Source organism: Aphanomyces astaci (genome assembly GCF_000520075.1).
Source record: "Aphanomyces astaci strain APO3 unplaced genomic scaffold supercont1.133, whole genome shotgun sequence".
In the NCBI taxonomy this organism is placed as follows: Eukaryota; Oomycota; class Saprolegniomycetes; order Saprolegniales; family Verrucalvaceae; genus Aphanomyces; species Aphanomyces astaci.
Window position 1 is genome coordinate 57,573 of NW_009798396.1, and position 20,405 is coordinate 77,977.

General features: G+C 52.6%; 5 protein-coding genes across 7 annotated transcripts; 2 read left to right on the forward strand and 3 right to left on the reverse strand.

Annotated features, from left to right (window-relative positions):
• Positions 1-663: 663 nt before the first annotated feature.
• On the forward strand, positions 664-4,394 carry H257_18052 (the record flags this gene model as incomplete). 2 transcript variants are annotated; one of them, XM_009847062.1, is made up of 13 exons in its annotated part: positions 664-1,090; positions 1,150-1,556; positions 1,601-1,935; positions 2,207-2,404; positions 2,448-2,695; positions 2,741-2,895; positions 2,950-3,065; positions 3,132-3,367; positions 3,416-3,465; positions 3,512-3,738; positions 3,792-3,865; positions 3,916-4,208; positions 4,262-4,394. In XM_009847062.1, the coding sequence occupies 13 exons, from the start codon at positions 664-666 to the stop codon at positions 4,355-4,357; spliced, it is 2,862 nt and encodes a 953-aa protein (XP_009845364.1). In that variant the 3' UTR covers positions 4,358-4,394. The 2 variants fall into 2 exon arrangements, with proteins under 2 accessions (XP_009845364.1, XP_009845363.1); XM_009847061.1 differs by having other exon boundaries at positions 3,916-4,394.
• A 303-nt stretch (positions 4,395-4,697) lies between these two features.
• Positions 4,698-6,113, forward strand: H257_18053 (hypothetical protein; the record flags this gene model as incomplete). The annotated part of the gene is made up of 2 exons (XM_009847063.1): positions 4,698-5,256; positions 5,638-6,113. 2 exons carry the CDS (start codon positions 4,698-4,700, stop codon positions 6,111-6,113), a joined length of 1,035 nt encoding a protein of 344 aa, XP_009845365.1.
• Positions 6,074-9,494, reverse strand: H257_18054. Of its 2 annotated transcripts, XM_009847065.1 has the most exons (15): positions 9,208-9,494; positions 9,023-9,153; positions 8,911-8,963; positions 8,837-8,865; positions 8,689-8,789; positions 8,401-8,642; positions 8,242-8,357; positions 8,080-8,194; positions 7,842-8,016; positions 7,601-7,799; positions 7,390-7,555; positions 7,212-7,331; positions 7,102-7,157; positions 6,407-7,001; positions 6,074-6,355 (listed from the first exon to the last, which is right to left on the reverse strand). In XM_009847065.1, the coding sequence occupies exons 1-15, from the start codon at positions 9,466-9,468 to the stop codon at positions 6,135-6,137; spliced, it is 2,580 nt and encodes an 859-aa protein (XP_009845367.1). In that variant the 5' UTR covers positions 9,469-9,494; the 3' UTR covers positions 6,074-6,134. The 2 variants fall into 2 exon arrangements, with proteins under 2 accessions (XP_009845367.1, XP_009845366.1); XM_009847064.1 differs by having other exon boundaries at positions 6,407-7,157.
• Positions 9,495-9,618: 124 nt separating this feature from the next.
• On the reverse strand, positions 9,619-11,066 carry H257_18055 (hypothetical protein). Its single transcript, XM_009847066.1, has 2 exons — positions 10,807-11,066; positions 9,619-10,760 (listed from the first exon to the last, which is right to left on the reverse strand). The coding sequence occupies exons 1-2, from the start codon at positions 11,046-11,048 to the stop codon at positions 9,731-9,733; spliced, it is 1,272 nt and encodes a 423-aa protein (XP_009845368.1). The 5' UTR covers positions 11,049-11,066; the 3' UTR covers positions 9,619-9,730.
• Positions 11,067-11,880: 814 nt separating this feature from the next.
• H257_18056 (hypothetical protein) lies at positions 11,881-19,469 on the reverse strand (the record flags this gene model as incomplete). The annotated part of the gene is made up of 1 exon (XM_009847067.1): positions 11,881-19,469. A coding segment is annotated over one exon (7,589 nt), but the record flags the coding sequence as incomplete, so codon positions are not given.
• Positions 19,470-20,405: the final 936 nt, after the last annotated feature.

A 20,405-nucleotide genomic window follows, 5' to 3' on the forward strand; every position in this document is an offset into this window, starting at 1 on the left:
TCGCTCCCAAGGCCGTCCAAACTCCCACCAAAACCCAAACTGCCCAACAGCAAAAGGTGGCGCCCCAAGCGACCAAACAACACATCCAGGCGAAAGCCAACCAAGGCCGGGCCAATTTGGCCACTTAGACCAATAAATTATTCAATCCATTTTCATTTCGTCCTTGCGTCATGTTTCCACCCTTGCCGAAATCACTTCAGCTCCGTTGGGTGTCTAGAACTCGAATATCCACACAGCACACAAGTATTCTGCCAGCCCGAGTAGAAAGTCAATCTGACGCTGGGGGTATGCATGCCGTACACAGGTCGGAGTTTGGTGATAATAGGAGGTCTTTGATGCCTTGCATAGGTCTAGCATGTGAGATGTCTGCTGTACCGGTGTCATTTTGTAGCTACAACAAAATTGCATGTATTTTCTGTTAAACATGGGAATTTTTGAGTACTAGTAGGTATTCTCCGGAGTATCTCGAATCCGCCGAAAGCCCAATATGATCGGTGCTATTTCGACCGTTTAGGTGTTACATAAGGGGTGAAGCTCTTCCCTTTGGTCAGAGGATGATGGGTTTGATGACCAAACCCATCATGTTTGCTGTTGACCACGGAACTGGCGTTGCGAATCGACAGCGGTACGTCGAACCATCGTACGTTGTGGTCTGTCCAGCCCATGAGCAAGCGAAACACTTTCGTGAGCAAGCAGATGCAATGGCAGCTCGGGCTCGTGACTCTGATCAATTGCATCCTTCTTGTCCAAGTCACAGTCTTCCGCGCGTATGCCACGGCGTCCGAAACTGACCAAAGCAATGCATGCAACAAGTTCAACACCATCCGCCTTGCCGTGCGGGTGTTTCTGTGGACCAGAAGCAGTATCCTGATTTTGCCGACCACAGGGTTCCGATATTTCAAAATGTACCACGTTCAATGGGCCACCGGCAGTCTGCCACAAGACACTTCTGGTCCCAACATCGTTCGAACTCACTACCTCCGACTCTGCGAACTGTTGGCTCTGGTGCAGATCGCCGCGTTGTTGGTGTCCACAGGCACCATAGTGCTTAGATTTGTGCAAGTGGAGTGGACGTTTACTTGCCCGACAGGTACGGAAACAATTATGTTCCAATCCGCCTGGGAAACACATGAATAGTCCTTGTTGTAGCCATGGACAAACGCATCTACCAGATTTGCATGGCACTGTCGCTACTCGTGGCTACGTACTGCTACACCATCAGCTGGGAGTTTCTGCTGTCGTTCCACAAGCTTCGGACGCATTTGCTGTTTCAGCACGGGGTGTTTGACTGCAAAACCAAGTCGTGGCAGGAAAAGCCGTTCAACGGGTCCACGAAGGAGCTGCTAAGGTTCCAAATGTGGATGACAGTCAAGCAGAGAGATATTGACGGACTTCGCTCGGCCATCGCCGCCGCCATAAACGAAGACGCGGCCTTTGCAACGCAGTGGTATCAATCTCCGTCGATTTGGAACCAGCTTGTGTGTGTCTCCCGACGGAATCCCCTGCACATGGCCATCAAGACCAATCAGTTCGATATGGTCCAGCTGTTGATACAGGTAACAATAGCTATACTTGTTATCGATTTGAAGCTCTCGGATAGGTCGGGTTCGACCCAAATGCACTGGACAAGGTGCAGGTGGCGCAGTTTGGGTTGCGCGACTTGTACTCGAAGGTGTTTTGCTTCTTTTCCATCAACCACAGCGAACCCACGCGCATCTATGGCCCGTTCGGATGGTTCAAACACACGCTTTTGAGTCCCCTCCACGTGGCAGTCGCTCGCAGCGACCACCATCTGGTGCTGCATCTGCTCCAAGCTGGGGCGGACCCGAACGTGTCGGCCGAGTCGAACGTGGCCAGCGCCGCCACCCCGCCGCTCTTCTGGGCCTCCCACGTCGATGTCACCCACGCCCTCTTGATGCATGGCGCCAGCCAATTGTATGTACACATGGAACTACATCATACACCATATTCTACTAATAAACGAATACTATATCTACTCGTGTAGTAAATACTTATTTCTCTTGGTGTTATATGTGAACCATAATCATGCAAATGTACCTAATGTTATTGATAAAATTCATGTATGATCTTTATCATATAAAAATACAATAGATATTTTTTAAATATAATATATTTTCGCATTTAAAAAAATATTAAAAACTCAATATAGCATTATTCTCTATCAATACTATATATACTCATCTAGATACGTGCCTGGGAATGGGTTCAACGTGACTGTATTTGAAGATGCGTTTCTGAACGGTCGACATGCTATCGCCCGGTTGTTAGAGTCCTGGGGCGGAGATATTGCGTTGACCCCTCTGCACGACGCCGCGGGTCGGGGAGATGTGGTGAAAATGAAGGCATATTTGGGGTGGGGAGACGTCGATACGATGGGCGAGCAGTCCAACGGTTCGCCCTTGCTTGTTTTCACAGGTAATCCTTAGTGTACGGATAGGGCTGTTTCACCGCACGCCACTGCACTGGGCGGCCATTCGCGGTCACGTGAACGCAGCTCGGATGCTGCTCAAAGCGGGCGCGAAGGTCAACGCCGTGGACTCGTGGCACCAGAGTCCGCTGACATGGGCGTGTTATCTCAACCGCACTGAACTCGTTCGGGAATTTCTGGTTCACTGGCAAGCGGACGCCCAACTTCGAGACCACCACGGCTTGACGATTCCGTGCTTGTGTGCCCGTCAAAATGGTAAGTATCGACATTCTGATTAGTTATTTTTACGAGCAAAGGACACAGGGATTGACGCTGGGATCTTTCGATTGCTGCGGAAACACGGCCTGCCCGAGTTTGGAGCGCTGGAGAACGGAGACACTCCGCTACACATTGCAATAAAACTGTGCCACCAAGACACAGCGTTAGCCCTTGTGCGCTCGGGGTTTGTCCACTAGATGCTATCAGTTGGTGCTCAAAAGCATTTTTAATGTTGAAGGGAGTCCACAACGAGTACGAACGCAGCAGGAGTGCGGGCAGTGGACTGCAGTCAGTCGACGGAATTGCAGTTTATCATCAAAAAGGAAGCCGGACAACGCGATGTGATGATCAGCTACAGGTACATTTATGAATGTTTTCAAGTATTCTTCCTTCATGTCTGAATGTCTGTATTGGGTTGTGGTAGTCATGCGTTTTCAGAGTTTGCCCTGCAACTTCGGCAGTCCCTCGAAGACAACTTTCTAACGACATGGATGGATCTCATGGATCCGACGGGCATCGGCGGCGGGGCTGTGTGGAGAGACGAGATCGCCAGTGGAATTAAACACGCAGCCGTGGTGCTGTGTGTGTTAAGTGAAACGTACCCAGTCTCTCAGTGGTGTATGAAGGAGCTCGCGTTTGCAAAGGCCCACAATGTCCCAGGTATTATAAAGAACGCGATTATAATCGTGCTAACGATCTCAATTGTAGTGGTGGGGGTGCTGGGCGAGACCACAGACATGACGGACGAGCTCCAAGTAGTACAACTGCCGTTGATGGGATGAGCAGTTAACATTCTTTTTGTAGGTGTACTTGTGGAGTCGACAACTGGTGGACTTTCGACAGGCGATTACGTCGACGGAACCGGCGTTGGTAGTTAACCACGACGTATACAACACCCAGCTGACTGCGCTGTTGGACGGACTCCGGAATGAAGTGGAGAAAAGGCGGTTGGTTGACCGAAGGGACGTGCTCCTGTCGCCCCTAACTGTGTCAGTGCGACAGACTGAGGTCGAGTTTGCGTACCACCAGAGGTATTCAATCCTTCGCCACGTCTGTTGAATGTAATTTCAACTGCGATTTTTAGATATGTGTTTATTTGCCATGGGGGGTGCCACACTGACTTTGTCAAACGCCTGCAGGGGATGCTCAAACTGCACGGTAAATTTCAAACGAATATTTCCGTTTCAAACTCTCATTGTTTATATTAGGCATTGCATCGTATGCAGACCACCAAGTGGGGGGCACCACCCACGACGCGATCCTGAATTGCAGCGCGTTTTTGCCCATCTTTTCCGATAAATCGTGCCGAACGGATGCGTTCTCGGACTTGTTTGCATTTGCCGTAAACAAAGAGAAACCGATCGTTCCGATAGTATTGTCGGCCAATTTCTTCCCGCTCGCCCACCTGTATTCGCTGTCTCTGCACACCTCCGTGGTCCACTTCAACGAAGTCCTTGCGCAATCGGAGAGCCTCACGCGCCTTGTGGCGGCCCTGCCTGTGGTTTGTCCTCCACTGTGGTAATTAACCTACTCACGGCTTTTCTTACTGTGTAGACGGCACGAATTACTTCGCCTGCAATAATGTCGTCGATTGACAGACACTCGGGTTCGTCCGCATGCTTCCACGGCCATTCCGCCGTGATAGTGTAACTCAATTTAACCGAATCTAAGTAAGAAGTATTGGAAGATTCGATATGAATTTCGGATCTGATTGGCTATGACCCATTTCGCCTTTTTCGAAAATATATGGATAGCAGCCAATCAGCGACAAGTAATTTCGGATTGGCCAATGGAAGAGATTGGTGCTCGTGTCGATTGAACGGCCTGTAATTTTGATCATAACTTTACAATCATTTACAGTTGCTAACGTTATAACACACTGGAGTACATTTTGTGAACATCACTAACAAATCGTACAGTTGGTTCACAGTGATGGTCTCAACAAGTGATTCAAGGTTTGGCTAAGAACTCAATACAGTATACATACAATATGATCACGAGTCTGCCATGCTGCAGAGAGGACTTGTGTGCGGCGTTGGCGAGAGGTGATAGCTTCACCTATATGTACTTCTATGACCACAAACCCAGTCGCGAGCTGACCAGCGCATGCTTTAGCCAGTGGTTTGAGGCCCCCTTCAGCATCGACGACATCTCGTACCACACAGCCGAGCACTTTATGATGGCTGAAAAGGCTCGGTTGTTTCATGATAAGGAGACGTTGGCGGACATTCTAGGAGCCACCGACCCCGCCACTGCAAAAGCTTACGGTCGCAGTGTTAACAACTTTGACGAAGGTGTGTGGTGCCGCCATCGGTTCGACATTGTCGTGCGCGCCAATACTGCCAAATTTGGTCAAAACGAAGCGCTCAAGGCGTACTTATTGGGCACAAAGAAACATATTCTGGTCGAAGCCAGCCCACGGGATCCCATTTGGGGCATTGGACTGTCCTCGAAGAATGAACACGCACAGAATCCTAAGCATTGGCGAGGGCTAAACCTTCTTGGGTTCGCCCTCATGACGGTTCGAGAATTGCTGCAAGCGGACGAGTGTACTTAAAGCTTGATTCTTAACGTTAATGTTTGTTAAGAACAAAATAACTATTAATACCCTACTTACAGCTACCGGGAGTTAACAGCTGTAAGGCAACTCAACCAAGTTGTCAAGGCGCCCGCCTAGCAATATGGTTTTGATTTCCATATGTGACTACCATAGATGATATCCACTTACAGTATTGTTAACATGCAATTTCATTGGTTAACTGAAACACAAACGCGATCCTAGACAACAAAACACTTTCGTCCAAATGAAACGAGAGCCTTCACATTCACTGAGCAATTAACCGCGACCATGGCAGAGTTCACCCGCTCCGCACTTTGTGTTTCCATTGAGCAGGGTACATCCTACTCCTATCACGTCTTCGTCGGTCAAGACCCCGCTGCATCCTCGGGACTCGATGGCACCTTTTTGAGCCAAGCCTTCCCAGCTCCATTTCAAGTCAACCAGGTCAAGTACGCCACTGCCGAGCACTACATGATGGCGCGCAAGGCAGCACTGTTTGGTGATGTGGAAATTCGAGACCGAATTCTGGAAACATTAGACCCGGACCAAGCCAAAGCTCTGGGTCGGCAAGCCAAGGACTTTGACCAAGAGTTGTGTGTGACCCACCGCGATTCGATTGTACAAAGCGGCAACTTGGCCAAGTTCAGCGATCCAGCAAATCTCCATTTGAAGCAGCTATTGCTGGCCACTGGCGACCTCGTTCTAGTCGATGCCACTGAAACGGACAAATTGTGGGGCATTGGGCTGCCGCCAACTCACAAACATGCGACGACTCCTGGCGAATGGCCCGGCTTAAACCTCTTGGGTTTTGCTTTGATGGCAGTTCGATGTCAGTTAATGACTTAACTACGATTGTTTCACGACTAACTAACTACCCGATTTTGTCTTGGTTGCTTTATCGTCGTCGGTGGTAAACACATAGATCTTGATTTGGGGCTTTTGAATTCGAGTGGCAAAGCAGGACGCGAATAAAGCACAGAGCAATTGCGCCAGCGCCGCCACGCCGAAGCATGCCGTCGTCAAGTCCGCAGTATTGCCCAAGGTTAACAACTCCGACACCACATCGTTCCACACTGTTCGCGCCCATACTAGATACAGACATCTCAACGAGAACATTGTAATTAATCATGTGAACGCACCGCAGTTGCCTCGGAACCCACAGTCTGCCAGCTTGAATGCCTGCATTTGAGTCGTGAAGAACTCCATATCGGCCTTTAGTTGGTACTCCAACGCCTCCAAGAGCGACGAGTTGGTCTGAATGGCGTCCAGCACTGGCCGCGTACCAGCAATGCGATGATTTACGTCGGTGATGTACAGAAGCAGCTCTCTCCTCCGGGCTTCAAAGGTCGCGCACACGAGCCACTGCGCTGCAATGCGTTGGTTTTGGGCGGCACTGGCCACGGGTGTGAGCGTGGGCCAGGTCGAATTGAACATGTTGACAACTGTGGACTGGTTGGTTGTGAAATTGAATGACGTGGCAGCGTACGGAGACGGCGTGGTGTGATTTCCCTCAACTAATGTAGTTAACAGGTTGGCGTTGACGGTCACGATGCTTTCGTCCCATGAAAACAGCGACTCCAGCACCGTCGGATTGGCCGCATCGAAGTGCGCTTGCAGGTCCATCAGCCCCTGAAATTGGAACAGCGCTGGAAAATCATACCGCTGTGGGGTGTTGAAAGAGTCGTCAGGTGTCGCCAGAGGCGGGACCTTGACCACGTCTGCAAACAACAGCAGCTAGAAAAAGAACTGGCTGTTACCCCGAAACGCCAAAACCTCAAAACAGCAGGACCCCGAAACACCAGAATCCCGAAACCCCGTTGATTGTATCACGTACTTGGCTCAGTGAGTGATTTGCCACAAGGGACTGGTCGTGCAACAGGTTCCATACATCTACCAACATTATGTCGTATTAGTCAGTGGGATCGTCGTTAGTTTATTTCAAACCGATGGCTGGGGTGGCATCGGGGATGAGCACTGTAGCGTTCATGTCAAAAGATTGCAAAAGCTCAATGCCATCGCGAGCGCAATACGCCAAAGACCACGTGACCCCCGTTAGCCCAAAGCCTACGAATATCTACTTAAACGCGAATATATCGTAGAAAAGTGATATTGTCGTGTTTACCCAAAAGCGTAGAAAGCTGGGCGAGCCAACTCGCTCCTTTCCCGATGATTCCAGATTTATATTTCAAGCCCACAATTGCAGCGACAATCGACGTCGAAATCGTTAGAAAGGACGCTGGCCACCACAAATACAGTCCGTAATCCAGCAATTGAGCGAACGACGTTGTCTAATAAATCGTTAAATAACCACAACTTTCGCGATTGAGCTGTACCAAGGATGCCAACATGCCGCTGAGCCGTTGGACGTGCAGCCCCACCGTCGATTTCGTGTGGTTCAGAGAGCGTTGAAACGACTGGAGCGTTGGTTCCAGCGGCACAGTGGAAAATTCCACCAGATTCTCGTGGCTTTGGTACAAGATGAAGTGGATGGCTTGGACGCCTCGAAACCAGTCCAGCTTAATTTGTTGAACACTACAGAACACTTTAAATTGGTATGGCTTGGAAAGATCGTACTTGGCTACTATAGCTGCACATTTCGGGCACTGGAAGCACCCCGTGGCCGCCCCGACAGTCATGACACTGATGGAACTGCGCAAAATCACTACATTCTCGCACCCTGTGGCTGTGGGGAATAGCGCACCCACGGTTTTCAGTGGATCCAGTGCTTGTAGAAATAGCCCCGGCATGTCTATAACGGAGATATAATTTATTCGGCTGAGAGAGTCCGATATATGAGATACGAAATTGGAACCTGTTTGATTGAGTCGGGCGTATTGTTGCATGAGAGCTGCGGTTTTTAGCTGAAACATTGGGATGGGTATGCTGCCATTGTTGCCTTGCAACGCTGCCAAAAGCGGAGCAGACATCTCATACAACTTAGTATTTAAAAAACTATTGACCGGTCAAATCGTACTGTAGTGTAAAAATGGTCCAAGGCAGACGGCAGGGCCACGTCGACAAGGGTCGTGAGGCTGGTGGATTGGTGGTGTAATTGCAGCCACTGATTGCCGCCGACACCGAGACTTGCCGCTAATAAACGAATACTAATACGGGTTGCCATGAATCGATGTACCTGAAAGCAATGCAAAGGCCAGCATAAGCAGCATCGTGACGATCTTTTCGCACATCGAATAGACGCGACTGGTGAGACAGCACTTGACTAAAAGCACCAGCAGAAACACACAGGCGAGGCCCATGGCAGCTGCGACCCCCAGCGCCGCAGGGAGAAATGCGCGCTCTCGGTATTGGGCTAGGCTTGGGTCCTCTGAACCAGTTGATCCGTCTGTAGTTGCAGCGGTGGAAACCAATAGAGATCTGCAACACATTAGCAAAACATGTTCTAACAGGTGAATAGACAAACTTGAGCAGAGGCTGGGCGATGGGAAATAACTCGAGCGCGTGCCGGACGTCTGGCAGCGGAATAGTAAACGGCGGCGGTTCGAAAGTGGGCGGATACAGAAGCTAGAGAATGCCACGTCGTCATCAATTGTTGATTGGAACAGGAGTACCGAATTGTTTGTGGCTGCAACGTCGTATACTATAAGGCTCGGTCAGTTATATCTATGAAATCGTATGAGTGTACCACTGAGTTCGCAGAAAGCCCCTTGGAACCCGTATTGCACGACGCAGTCACATCTACGTGATGCCAACACCTTAGTCGATGCAATATGTAGTTAGTACATTTAGTTAGTTACCTTCCACTGGCGTCATCTTCGGACAAAGAGCACCGACCGTTGTTCAAACAACACAAGGCGTCGGCGTCGTGGTCGAGAGGGAACGTCGAGCCCACTAGTTTCCCACTGCGAACTCGTCTTGACCCAGGCAGCTACCGGAATGCAACACCCTCTTAACATTCTGCCATACTAATCATAACTCATACTTCGCCGTTGGTCGGTTCAAATGGAAACGTGATCTGGCACTGGTCTGCTGGCGCTACTTTGACTGTGGCGTCCCACAGCACGATGCGCGACCCCAGAGGCAACAGCGCCGCGTCGGCCCTGACGCCAGATGAGCACCCACCACAGCATGCAAAGTCCTGGTTGCGCTGTGATGGCACGACCACATACGCCCCGCCGGCCATGGCCACAATGACGAACAGCCATGCAACCACCTGAAGGACACGTTGCACGCACATCATCATAGTGTCTACTTGTGTCTTGATATAGCTGGAATGGAACTGCCGACCGTTTCACAAATCGTAGTTTTTCGGGGGTTCGGGGTTTGTTGGGGGTTTCGGGGTTCTATTTTATTAACGTTACAGGGTGTAGTCAGCTCTCCTTTCGAATGCTCACCAGAACTCTACTATCGGTACACTTTAGCGTGCGTAAATTACGCTTAATTTTGTCTGAAAATGTACAGGTTTGGAGTGGGTTATGTCTAAAATCTCATTGGCCCGCGGATTGTTAGTCGCTGTCTGAATCGTTTCCAAACGCGGCTGCAAAGCCCGAGCCTTTGGCCGTGCTGGGTTTGGCAGCTTTGGACACGGGCTTCTTCTTGCCCACAGTGGCCCAGCTAGTACTACTAGACGACCCGCTAGTACTTTTTCCTCCACTACTAGACTTGGCCTTCTTCTTCTTGTACAATGCGTCCGCGTCCTTCTGGTCCAACGCGCACTTGGCCTCAAAGGCGTCGTCAAACCACTCGCGACTCTGCTCCTCCAAGTCGGCGATGGCACTCTCCAGCGCATGCCGCCCTTCTAATTTCCGCATGTCTTCTGACGTCAGGCTCAAGCTGCGCTCCTTCTCCTGCAGCGCGAGCACCCCGAGCAACTCGACGCGCAACTTGACGATCTCGGCGCTCTTCCGTAGCCGGTACACCACGTTCGCCTTATGCGACTCGACCAGCGCCAGTCTTGCTTGGATCGTGGCTTGCTTCTCCAGTAATTTGTCCTTCTTCTTGCCCGACGACGCGTCCACGTCCTCGGCAATGTGCTCCAAGTTTTGCTGCAACGTGGCAATAACCTCGTCCTTTTCCGCTTTGGTCAAGTGACCTTCGTCCACCATCCGCTTGATCTCGCCCTGCAGCCAAACGCACTTTTCCGTGTTCACTTCGAGCCCAATGTTGCCGTCGTACATGAGCTGCTCCACGGGCATAAGCGCTTCCCCGCGCATGAGCTTCTCCTCCAAGTGCTGGAACGCCGTCATGCTTCCTTGAAGTGCCTTGAGAAAGCGCTTCTTCTGCACCCATGACCGCGCTTTGGCCGGCACGATCATGCGCTGAAACGTCTCCAAGTCGCTGGAAATGCACAAATACTCGGGGGAATCCACGTCCACCGTCGCTGGTTTGTCCTCCAAGTCTTCACCGCCAGTGCCCACGGCCAGCGTCAAGCGAGGAAACACCTGGATCGTGAGCAAATTGGCCCCCGTGTCCTTTTGCTGCTTGTACGTGCCTTGGCAATCCAACGTGCAGGCTGCCGATCGATCTTCCACGAATCTATCTCATGAACACATGAGGACATAAGACGGCGACATTCACGTACCCCACTTCTCGAAGCGCAGCGGTCATCCACTTGGGCAACTGCTCCGAGTACCGCGCTCGGACGAGTTTTCCACCTCCCACGATGAACGTGAAGCGAATCATCTCCGTGGGGGCGGTCAAGGGAGTGCCGAACGCTGCCACGATCAGATCATGGGTTCTTGGTTCTGTAAAGCCTCCGAGATCGAACTGCTCGTTTGCCACTGCTTGGCGGATGTCGCCTGCCAGTCCATGTCCCGCGTCCATCGTATCCTCACGATTACGTGCTTGAAAAATGAGGTTGCTAAAAACTGTAAATATGCACCCGATTCTATTGGCGGATTATTAACCAATTGAATTCCTCAAAACCCAACAACCCCGTATTTTTATTTAATAATACATAATACCAATATAAATTAAAATTATGGCGGGTTTCGGGTATACTTGTGACTACTGACTACTGTAACGTTAATTTTCAAAACTCAAACTATTTATTATTTAGGTTTTAGAAAAAATCATATTGTATACGTCATCTATAAACTACCAACTTTTCACAAAAATTTCTGACTTCTATTTCATATTCATTACTCAAAATTTCAGCAAATTGAGACGTAGAATCGACAGATCTCAATGTGGTAAAGAAATTCTACGTCTCAGATTCAAATTTGGTGATGAATTGGTCCAGAAATAGATATTTAACCTAGTGGTATTTTACATGGGCGCTTGGATATTTGGCCATAGGGGTGGCCGCTGAGATGTATCTTGATTTTTGTATGTAGCTCTTATCCGTATGTAATATCCGGAGGCAGTGGGGACCTTTAACCTCCAACTACAGTGATAAAACCCATGAAATCGGTATTTAACGTATTTGGTTTTGGGTTTAACTACATTAATTGTACGTTAAATAATAAAACTTCCGCTCGTTTTTAGATGACGTGCACCCTACGAAGTAATTTATTCTAAAAGCTACTACTATTAATAGTACGTAGTACTTCAAGTAAATAATAAATCTCCGTAAAATTATCACCGTATACTTCGAAGTAAATCAAAATAACGTTACTTGTGTTGGCCAATATCGGAACTACATAACCCCCCGTTCCTAGATCGAAAATTGGGACTTTAGCTGGGCATCCGACACATAATGGCTGCCACCTCCGCAGCGCCAGCCACCGCCAACTTGGTGCCATTGAAATCCTGCTGGACATGGACAAATCTGGCGAATCTTTTCCTGCAACGCCCGCGCCTTCTCCAACTCTATTCGCAGCGCTTCGGCCTCCAGTTCCCGGCGCATGCGCTCCAGCTTCTGCTCGTGCATTTCCTTGGCTGCCTCCAGCTCCGCCCACTGCACGTCCGTCACGCCTTCGTCCCGTCCGTCCGCTTTTTCTTCCTTCTTTTCGTCGGGAGTCTGAACCTGCTTTTGCGTCTGTTGATACACCATTTTGGTGGTGGGGGGGGGTGCTGAGTTAGCTTGAAAGTCTTCCATTTTGCCCTCAAAAGGGTCATAATTGCGTGGCGCGTTGGTCTGGAGCCCCGGCGTGGGCCGCTTTCTCGCCCGCAGCATCGCGTCGCACGCCAATGCCACATCCGACCCTGTGAGGGTCTTGATCGTTTCGGGCGACTGAACCACTCGATCCGATCGACAAGTCAGCATTTCATCCCAAATCCGCTTGACGTCGCGGCCGTTCCCAAAGCCCGGGAGTTGTCGAAGTGCGTCAAACTGGCTCTCGAGCAGCTCAAACACGGCAGAGTCGACCTCAAAGTTGTGCTCTTGGGCCATGTGGGTGAACCACGTCATGCAGTTCTCTGTGAGCCAGTCGGGAAAGTCGAAAAAGCGCGTGAACCGACTCTTGAGACCCACGTTGCCATTGAGCATCGTGTCCATCTCCACAGGGTATCCGGCCACAATCACGACCACGCCGGCGTATTCTGGGTCCGTCATCGCCGCCACCAACGACGTCATGGCTTCCTGGCCAAAGTGCCCCACACCAAGCTCATACGCTTCGTCGATGAACAAAACGCCGCCTTTGGCTGCCTGGAGCTTCTCTTCCACTCGTTTCTTCGTGTGGCCCACGTACTGCCCAGTCATGTCAAGACCGGACGTTTCCTCCACGTGGTCCACGGCAATCAGCCCCAACTGAAACAAGATCTTCGCCATCACGCGCGCCACCGTCGTCTTGCCCGTCCCAGGAGACCCGCGAAATACAAAGTGGCCCACCGTCGGCAGCACCGAGCCTTCGCTTTGAGCCACTTGGAATGCATTGCGCAATCTGGTCAGACTCGCCTTGATCGACTCCATTCGGTACAACTTGTCTAGTCGGGATAATGGATCGTCCTCCACGGCCGTTGCGTCGACAAAGTCGTGCGGCTCCAAACTGACAGCATCCGCGCCTTGTACCCGCAGAGATGCCTTGGCCATGGCGGTCGTAATCATCGTGTTGACCGCGCCGGCATTGCCGAAATTGGACATGGCCTTCTGCTGGGTCAGAAGTTCCATCGCAACTTCGGACGCCGCATGCGAGCACTCGACCTGGTGCTTTTTGCACGTGAAGTGGAAGATCTCGAGCAGTTCGATGGGCGAATAGTCATCAAATACAAACGCGTGCTCGCGGGGAAAGCGGCGCGCCAGGCCCGGGTTCTGATCTCGTAGCATCGACAGCATGGGTTTCTCGTAGCCCAAAAGCAGCACCGCGATATCGTCCGTGCCAGTATTCTGCACCTTTTCCACAATCACGTCCAATACTTGCTTGTCCCACAGTTTGTCGTCTAGGTTGTACGCCTCGTCAATCACCAGCACCTTGCCTCTGGCCAGCTCCAGCAGCGCCACCGTCTTGGTCTGCGACTCGCCCACATACTGCCCCATAAAGTCGCTCGCAGATTTCATCAGCACTTCGCCGTTGGAGAGAAATCGGAGTTCCTTCAACAGCTTGCCATATAAAGTAGCGCATGTGGTTTTGCCAGTGCCGGGGTTACCCAGAAACAGCCGATTCAGCATCACTGGGAGTGGCGACTGGCCCGCGAGCTGGCGCTGGTAGTTCTTCTCGCACAGCTGGATAAACTCGCGGACACTGGTCTTGATGGACTGCCAGCCAATCTTGGCCTCGATCTCGTCCAGCACGCGCTTGAGCTTGGGGTTGAACAGCGGATGTTCTCCCATGACGTCGTCCATGGCTAAATGCATCGCGTCGCCGTCAAAGGACTCTTTGCTCATCGCGTGCTTGGTTGCCAGCTCCACCTCCTTGCGCACCGACCGCGCGTTGCCGAATCCCTTGACGTTGGCCCCTAAAGCCAACCGTTTTGACACAATCACACCCAGATCTGGGGGCGCAGTCCACCCGCGGGCGTCGATCTGCGACTCCCAGATCGTCTGCAGTTCCACCTGGTCAAAGTCCTCAAACGTCACGTGCTCAAAGCGGCTCTTGAGTCCCTGGTTGAAACTGAACAGCTTTTCCTGCATGTCGTCCTCGTACCCCGCCAGGATGATCGTCAGCTGGTCGCGCTTGTTGTCGGCCAGCGTCAGCAGCTCCGACACGATCGGCTTGCCCTTGAAGTCGCCCTTGGGGTCCAAATCGTACGCTTCATCGATGAACAAAACGCCACCCATGGCAGCTGCCGCCTGCTTGCGGAACTCGTCGGCGCCCTTGTCCTTGAGCTCTTGGGCGTTAGTTTCGATGAAAATGTCCTTGGTTCGAACGCCAGAATCCAGCAGAATCTTGGCAATCAGCCGCGCAACTGTGGTCTTGCCCGTACCTGCGTTGCCCACAAAGCAGTAATTGAATGACATTTGGTTTGCTTTTCGAGCTTTGGAGCTCAGTTTCTTGAACGCCCGGGCACTTTGGAACAGCTGGATCGCAAACTTCTTTACTTTTCGAATGCCAATCAGGTCCAACAACTCGTCCATCGCGTCAGACTTGACCCGTTCCTTGCTGGCAAAGTCCTGCCACTGCTGCAGAATCGTGGGGTCATTGGATTTTCCAATGGAGGGGGATACGGTGGACTGGCCTTCGTGACCTGGGACAAACTGTTTTTCCCGAGGGGTGAGCCATTTGCCCACGGCGTGGCCGTAGAATTTGGCAAAGTGTTTGATGTACGTTGGGTCGTTCGTGGTGCGAAATAGCGCGACAAACAGCAACGGATGGGCCGTCGCAGTCGCCTGCTCTTCGATGGCGTCCATGTATGTTTCAAGAGCAGCTTTCGGGGCCTTTTCGTCGTTTCCTGGCAAGTGCAGCAGCTCCAAGCAGAGCAACAGGTCCACTTCGACCAGCTCCGTTGCCGACTTCTTCAGGGTTCGCGCGTAGTTGACCCCTGCAAAGGGCGACCCCTCGTCGTGCTTTCCAGGCACAAACCGGAGCTTCTTGGCCAGTTCCAGTTGAATGGACGCACTGGTACCAGTTGACACCAACGACTCGCCATCCCACTGCGCTGGGAATCTTAGCCCAGCCAAATGTTGGCTTCCTTCCAGAGCTGTCGAATCCAGCAGCGCACCAACGCTGGCCTTGGACGTGCTGGTTGAACTTCCCGGCCGGCGGCGTTCAATCAGCCGCACCGGTCGCATCGTCCGCTCCAAACTCATCAGTTGATCCATGTGGGCACTTATCAGCGTGGTTTTGTGGGTAGCCATAATCGCATATGGATGCCAAAATACAGTCGACTCGGCTGAGTGGGAAGTCATTTGGACACTGTCGAAGCCGTCGCGTTTTTTACTTTGGATCCAGTTGGCTTGAACTTTGGGATTCATGGTTGGGACCCCCGCCACCACCCGCACCGTGAATCCCACACCAGCCAGCACCACCGGGGGGTTCTTTCTCGTCAGCAAGTGCTGCATGTTCTTGGCTGTCCATTCCAGCAATGACACCCCTTGCATCGTCCCCGTCTTGACCAGCACCTTTGGATCAAACGACTCGAGTGGTTTATGTGGCGCTGCCTTGTGTTTCTTGTGGGTTGGGTTCTCTTTCTTTTCGACAGTGAAGTACCATTCCGTGCGCGGTTGAAAGAGTGGCTGCTTCCACAGGGACCGGTTGTCCACCCATGCCTTGTATTCAAACAGTAAATCGAGTTTCGACTGTAAATACGGTTTCAAAAGCGCTTTTTTCAGCTCGTGCCCTTGCAGCACAGATGTCAGGGCAGGCGGCACAGTGCAAATATCCGCCACGGTGAGTCCAGGTGTGGCCAAAAGTCGACGGGTGGTCGCCAGCTCAGCGTCAACAGCGTCCATCGAGCACCATGGACAGTCCTCTGGAATGCCCTCCATGCACTGCGCGACTTGAGCTTCGTGACCTTTAGAACAGCTCCATGTCGTCATTTTGGAACAGCAGTCTTGGGCGCTGGGTTTCCCGCAAATGGCAAGGACGGTCTGGCCGCAAGTGGCATAGTTCCAGCAGTTCCGGTGGACTTCCTCGCTGCAGGGCGGCAGAGGCTCGTTACTCTTGAAGCAAGGCACCGTTACCTCATGCCCACAGGGCAAAGTCACGGTGGTTTCACTGGTGCATTTTGGAAGGTCCGTGCCTCCGAGCAGCTTGAATGCCTCGCTGCACTTGGTTTCAAACGAATGACCGCAAGTCGATTGGCGTTTGAACCACACAGACACTTTGCAAGTCGCCCAAGACATGGACTTGAGAGCCGAAGGAAGGGGAACTGGAGGCTGCGTGGTGTCCAGAACTGAATGGTCCTGGAGCCACGTATTGGAGATGGGGTCTGTCCACGGCTCGTACCCGCCAAAGGCGCGGTCTCCGCACTGCATCGCCACCTCGTGTCCGCACAAGACATGGGGAACCACGATGGACACTCGGCACTTAGGCACTTGATGCGCCTGCACTTGCCAGCATGGCACGCGCGTTTCGTGCTGGCACAGCCGTTGGTACACGACCAGGTTTGTGCACTTGTGGCGCTGAAGGGCGCCTGTCATTGCCACAAACGGACTACTCTGCCCTTCCACCACAGTCTGGACCGCCTCGCCCTCCCATCGATCTGAATACGCCGTTTGCTTGAAGTGACACGGGCCTTGGACCACATGTCCGCACGACGGGTGCTGAAACGACTCGACCTCCGTGCACGTGTTGTTCACTGGTGCCATGTCGAACGCCACGCCGCACTTGACGCGCACCCGATGGCCGCACCTCTTGACAAACCACACTTCTTGGGCGCATATGGCGTCCTTGGGGCCGTACACAGTGCCTTCCTCAACCACGTCCGTCGCGCAGGTGCCCGTCCACGCCGCCAGTGCCTGCGCCACGGGGCACCGCACGCGGATGGGGTGCCCGCACCGAGGAAGCGTCATGTCCAACTGGTGCGCGCACACAAACGCTCGAACTCGCGAGTCAAACTCGGCGCGCGCATAGCACTTGATCTGCACCGAGTGGCCACAAGATGGAACGAACTCGACCGTCTCCATGCACTTCTTGGCCAGCGAAGGGTTGGCAGTCAGAGTGCGGAATTGGTCGCAAGTGACTTGAACCTCGTGTTTGCAAATGGGATGGACAAACGGCGACACACTCGGCTGGTGGCAGACCGGCCAGCTGGCAGCGCCATTCGATAGCTTGTCCTCTTCGGCGCATGTCATGCGGACCGAATGCGAGCACGGCAGCTGCACATCCACGGGGACATCGCAAGCCAACTGGTCCAGAGCCATGGTGATGGTGCTGTGGGGCTGCAAAGACTTGGAAAGTTGGGACAATACATAGGAGCACTTTAACTCCCGCGGGTGGCGGGCACACGGTGACGGCACGCGGACGGAGCATTTGGGGTTGTGCGTCAATTTGGGCCAGTGGCACGCCAACCCACAGACGTGCGAGCACGACAGCCGGAACTGGCACACGACACGGCAAAATCCCAGAGCCAGTTGCTTGGGCGTTTTGGCTTCAATAACCGACTCGTTGCGGTGCAGCGGACAGCAAAGGGGGAGGGCTGGACCGAACCGAACGCCTGGATATGTGTGGGAGTCAGTAGGGGTGGTCGAGTCCGACGGGGCGGGCTGGCTTAGAAGGTTTAATGTAGCCTGCCAGTGCGGCACGGCACTCGACTCGGTGAAGTAGCCAGCGTTGCCCACAATATACATGCCTACGCGCGCGCGACTCAAGAGCACAATCATGCGGTTCACGAGCTTCACGAACGGCGTGCGGGACTTAGCGTCAATCACGAGCGAAATGTGCACAATATCGGCCTCGTCACCCTGGAATCGATCAACCGTAGAGAGTGCCATGTCGTCGCTGTGATGCGAGTTGTCCTTGTGGTGGATTAGGTTGGACGCCAGCAATTGCTTCCGCATGAGCATGAGCTGGCCCTTGTAAGGCGTTAGAATCGCGATGGACTGGGGAGAAATTCCGCAGTTTACGAGATACTTGGCCAGAGCGCACACCATGTCTGCCTCGTCGGCGTTGATCTTGGACAGACCAACCGAGGCGCGCTGCTGCTGTCCGGTGTGGGACCAGAAATACACGTGCGGAGACACCCCGGGGACTTCGCGGCCGGCCGTTGGCAGGTGTTTCAACAATGACGTCGACTGGATGCACCGGTTATGACACGTGTCGTGATCTTGGATGGCCACAATGTCCTTGTAGTAGTCCCGGGTCAAGTCGCAGATGTTTTTGCGCATGCGGCGCTGGATGGAGAGCACGGACGACTGCACCTGATGCCCCGGCGGAGACCGAATCAGGCGCTCAAACATCGACACGCCAATGTGGTTCATGCGCTCAAACGTGTACTTGGATTGGATCGACGGCTTGAGCTGCAAGTGGTCGCCAATCATCTCAAACTTGCACGTGGAAGCCCCCAAACATACAAACAGCAACGGCTCCAGCACCTCCGACGCCTCTTCCACGACGATCGCAAACGGATTCGTGGCCCGGATCGCCTCCAGGCGGGAAATGCACCCGACAATCGTGCCCCCAATCACCGCCTTGCCTTCGTACACCTTGGCCTTGGCTTTGACTTCGGCGTCGTGGAAGGCAACTCGAGCTTGCTCAATCGACTGGTTGCACTTGGCCAGCCAGTGCATCAGCAGCACGCGGTGGCTTTCGTCCAGAAGCGTCAGTTGCGCCCACCGCTCGTCCGTGGACATGGCCCACGTCCATTGGGTCGATGGAATGTGATCTACCAATGTGGATGAAGCCATCTTCACCATGTCTTCGTCGTGCGTTTGGTCGTCCTTGCTTTCGTCGTCGTACTGGATGGTCGTGGTGTCGTGCACGTCTCGCAAATGTTGCAAATGCTCCGACTCTTCCACTTCGTCCTCGTTGTCCAGGTGCACTTTGTTGCCACCGTCGCAAGCTTCCTCCTCCAAGTCCGAAAACGTGTCTGAAAAGTTGTCGTCGTCGTCCCCGCTGTCCGCCTCCACCAGAATCTCATCAGGGTCACAGTCCTCCTTCTCCGGCTCCTCGTCGAGCGGTTCAGACTCGACAACCTTTTCCACAGGTTTAACCTTGATCTCAACCTTTTGTTTCGCGCTTTCCGTTCTTTTCTCGTTTTGCTCGACGGCTTTGGGCTTGTGCTGATTGCAATACGGAATAAGTCGCGACACAGACAGCGCCTGGCAACGCTTGCCGTGGCGGTTTGTTCCCGTGCACTTGGATCGCATGGTGTGGTTTTCGCAGTAAGAAGACGAGTCCATCGCAAGGTTGTCGCAGGGCAAAGCACAGCACATCGGGTGCAAGTGGCAGACGTTCCGAGGGGGCTCGTCTTCCGCTGGCATTGCAACTACGTTAGCGTCTTGCGAGGCAAAGTCAAGGCAAACCCAGCAGGCATGGGATGCGCACAATGTCTGTGGGGTTTCGGGGTTTCGGGGTGAAGGGAGGTGCCGGGAGAACACAAAAACAAACGGAGGTGTGGGTCCGAAGGGGTGAATTAAAAATTAAGCAACTACAGGAGCGAAGCGACTCCGCGCGTAGCGCGCACGCGCGTAGCGCGTCATCGGGGGTTTGGGGGCGGAGCCCCCAACGATTGGTCGACTTGGTTGACGTGGTTGCTATACCTAATCTCATTGGTCCTTTCGATATCTTCGTCAGCGGAACACCTACTCTTAACTAAACTATGCCTTGGCAAGGTAAAGCGTGTGATTGGCTCTAAGAGCCGTCGTCGGAAATTCTCTCAAGCTGGATTGGCTTAAGGAACAGTCGTCGGACAAGGGCAGTGACCGAAGTCATTTACCCGAGGGTCTGTACAGTACATGTATACAGGATTTACTTGGGTTTTGGGACAATTGTCCTTAACCGGAAGGAGGGGCTGTAAGTCCATGTAAGTACGACATTACTGCCGTACATAGCTGTACGGGTTTAGGTTTGTTGCGGTCCAGTGGGGTTATCCGGAAATCGGGTTTCGGGGGTTATGGGTTATGGGGGTTCCCGCCCCCACCTCTGTACTTAGCGTAGAAGCTGAGCAGGGGTGGGGGATATGTCTGTACGTAATGTCGTAGGACACAGTTTCCGTTTGAGTGAAGGAGGTTTGAGATGACAGATGGTGATCTTATCTATCTTTAGTTCCTTTAAGGCTGGATCGAACTGCCTAAGCCGTAGAATGTCGCGAAGTCCATGATTGTTGGGTCCATTTGGGTCGTATGGAACCTTGAAAAATAGACTATTGCTAGTTCTAGGACGAGAGTCCTGGTCTGAGAGTGCCTGTCGAAACAAGGGTCGC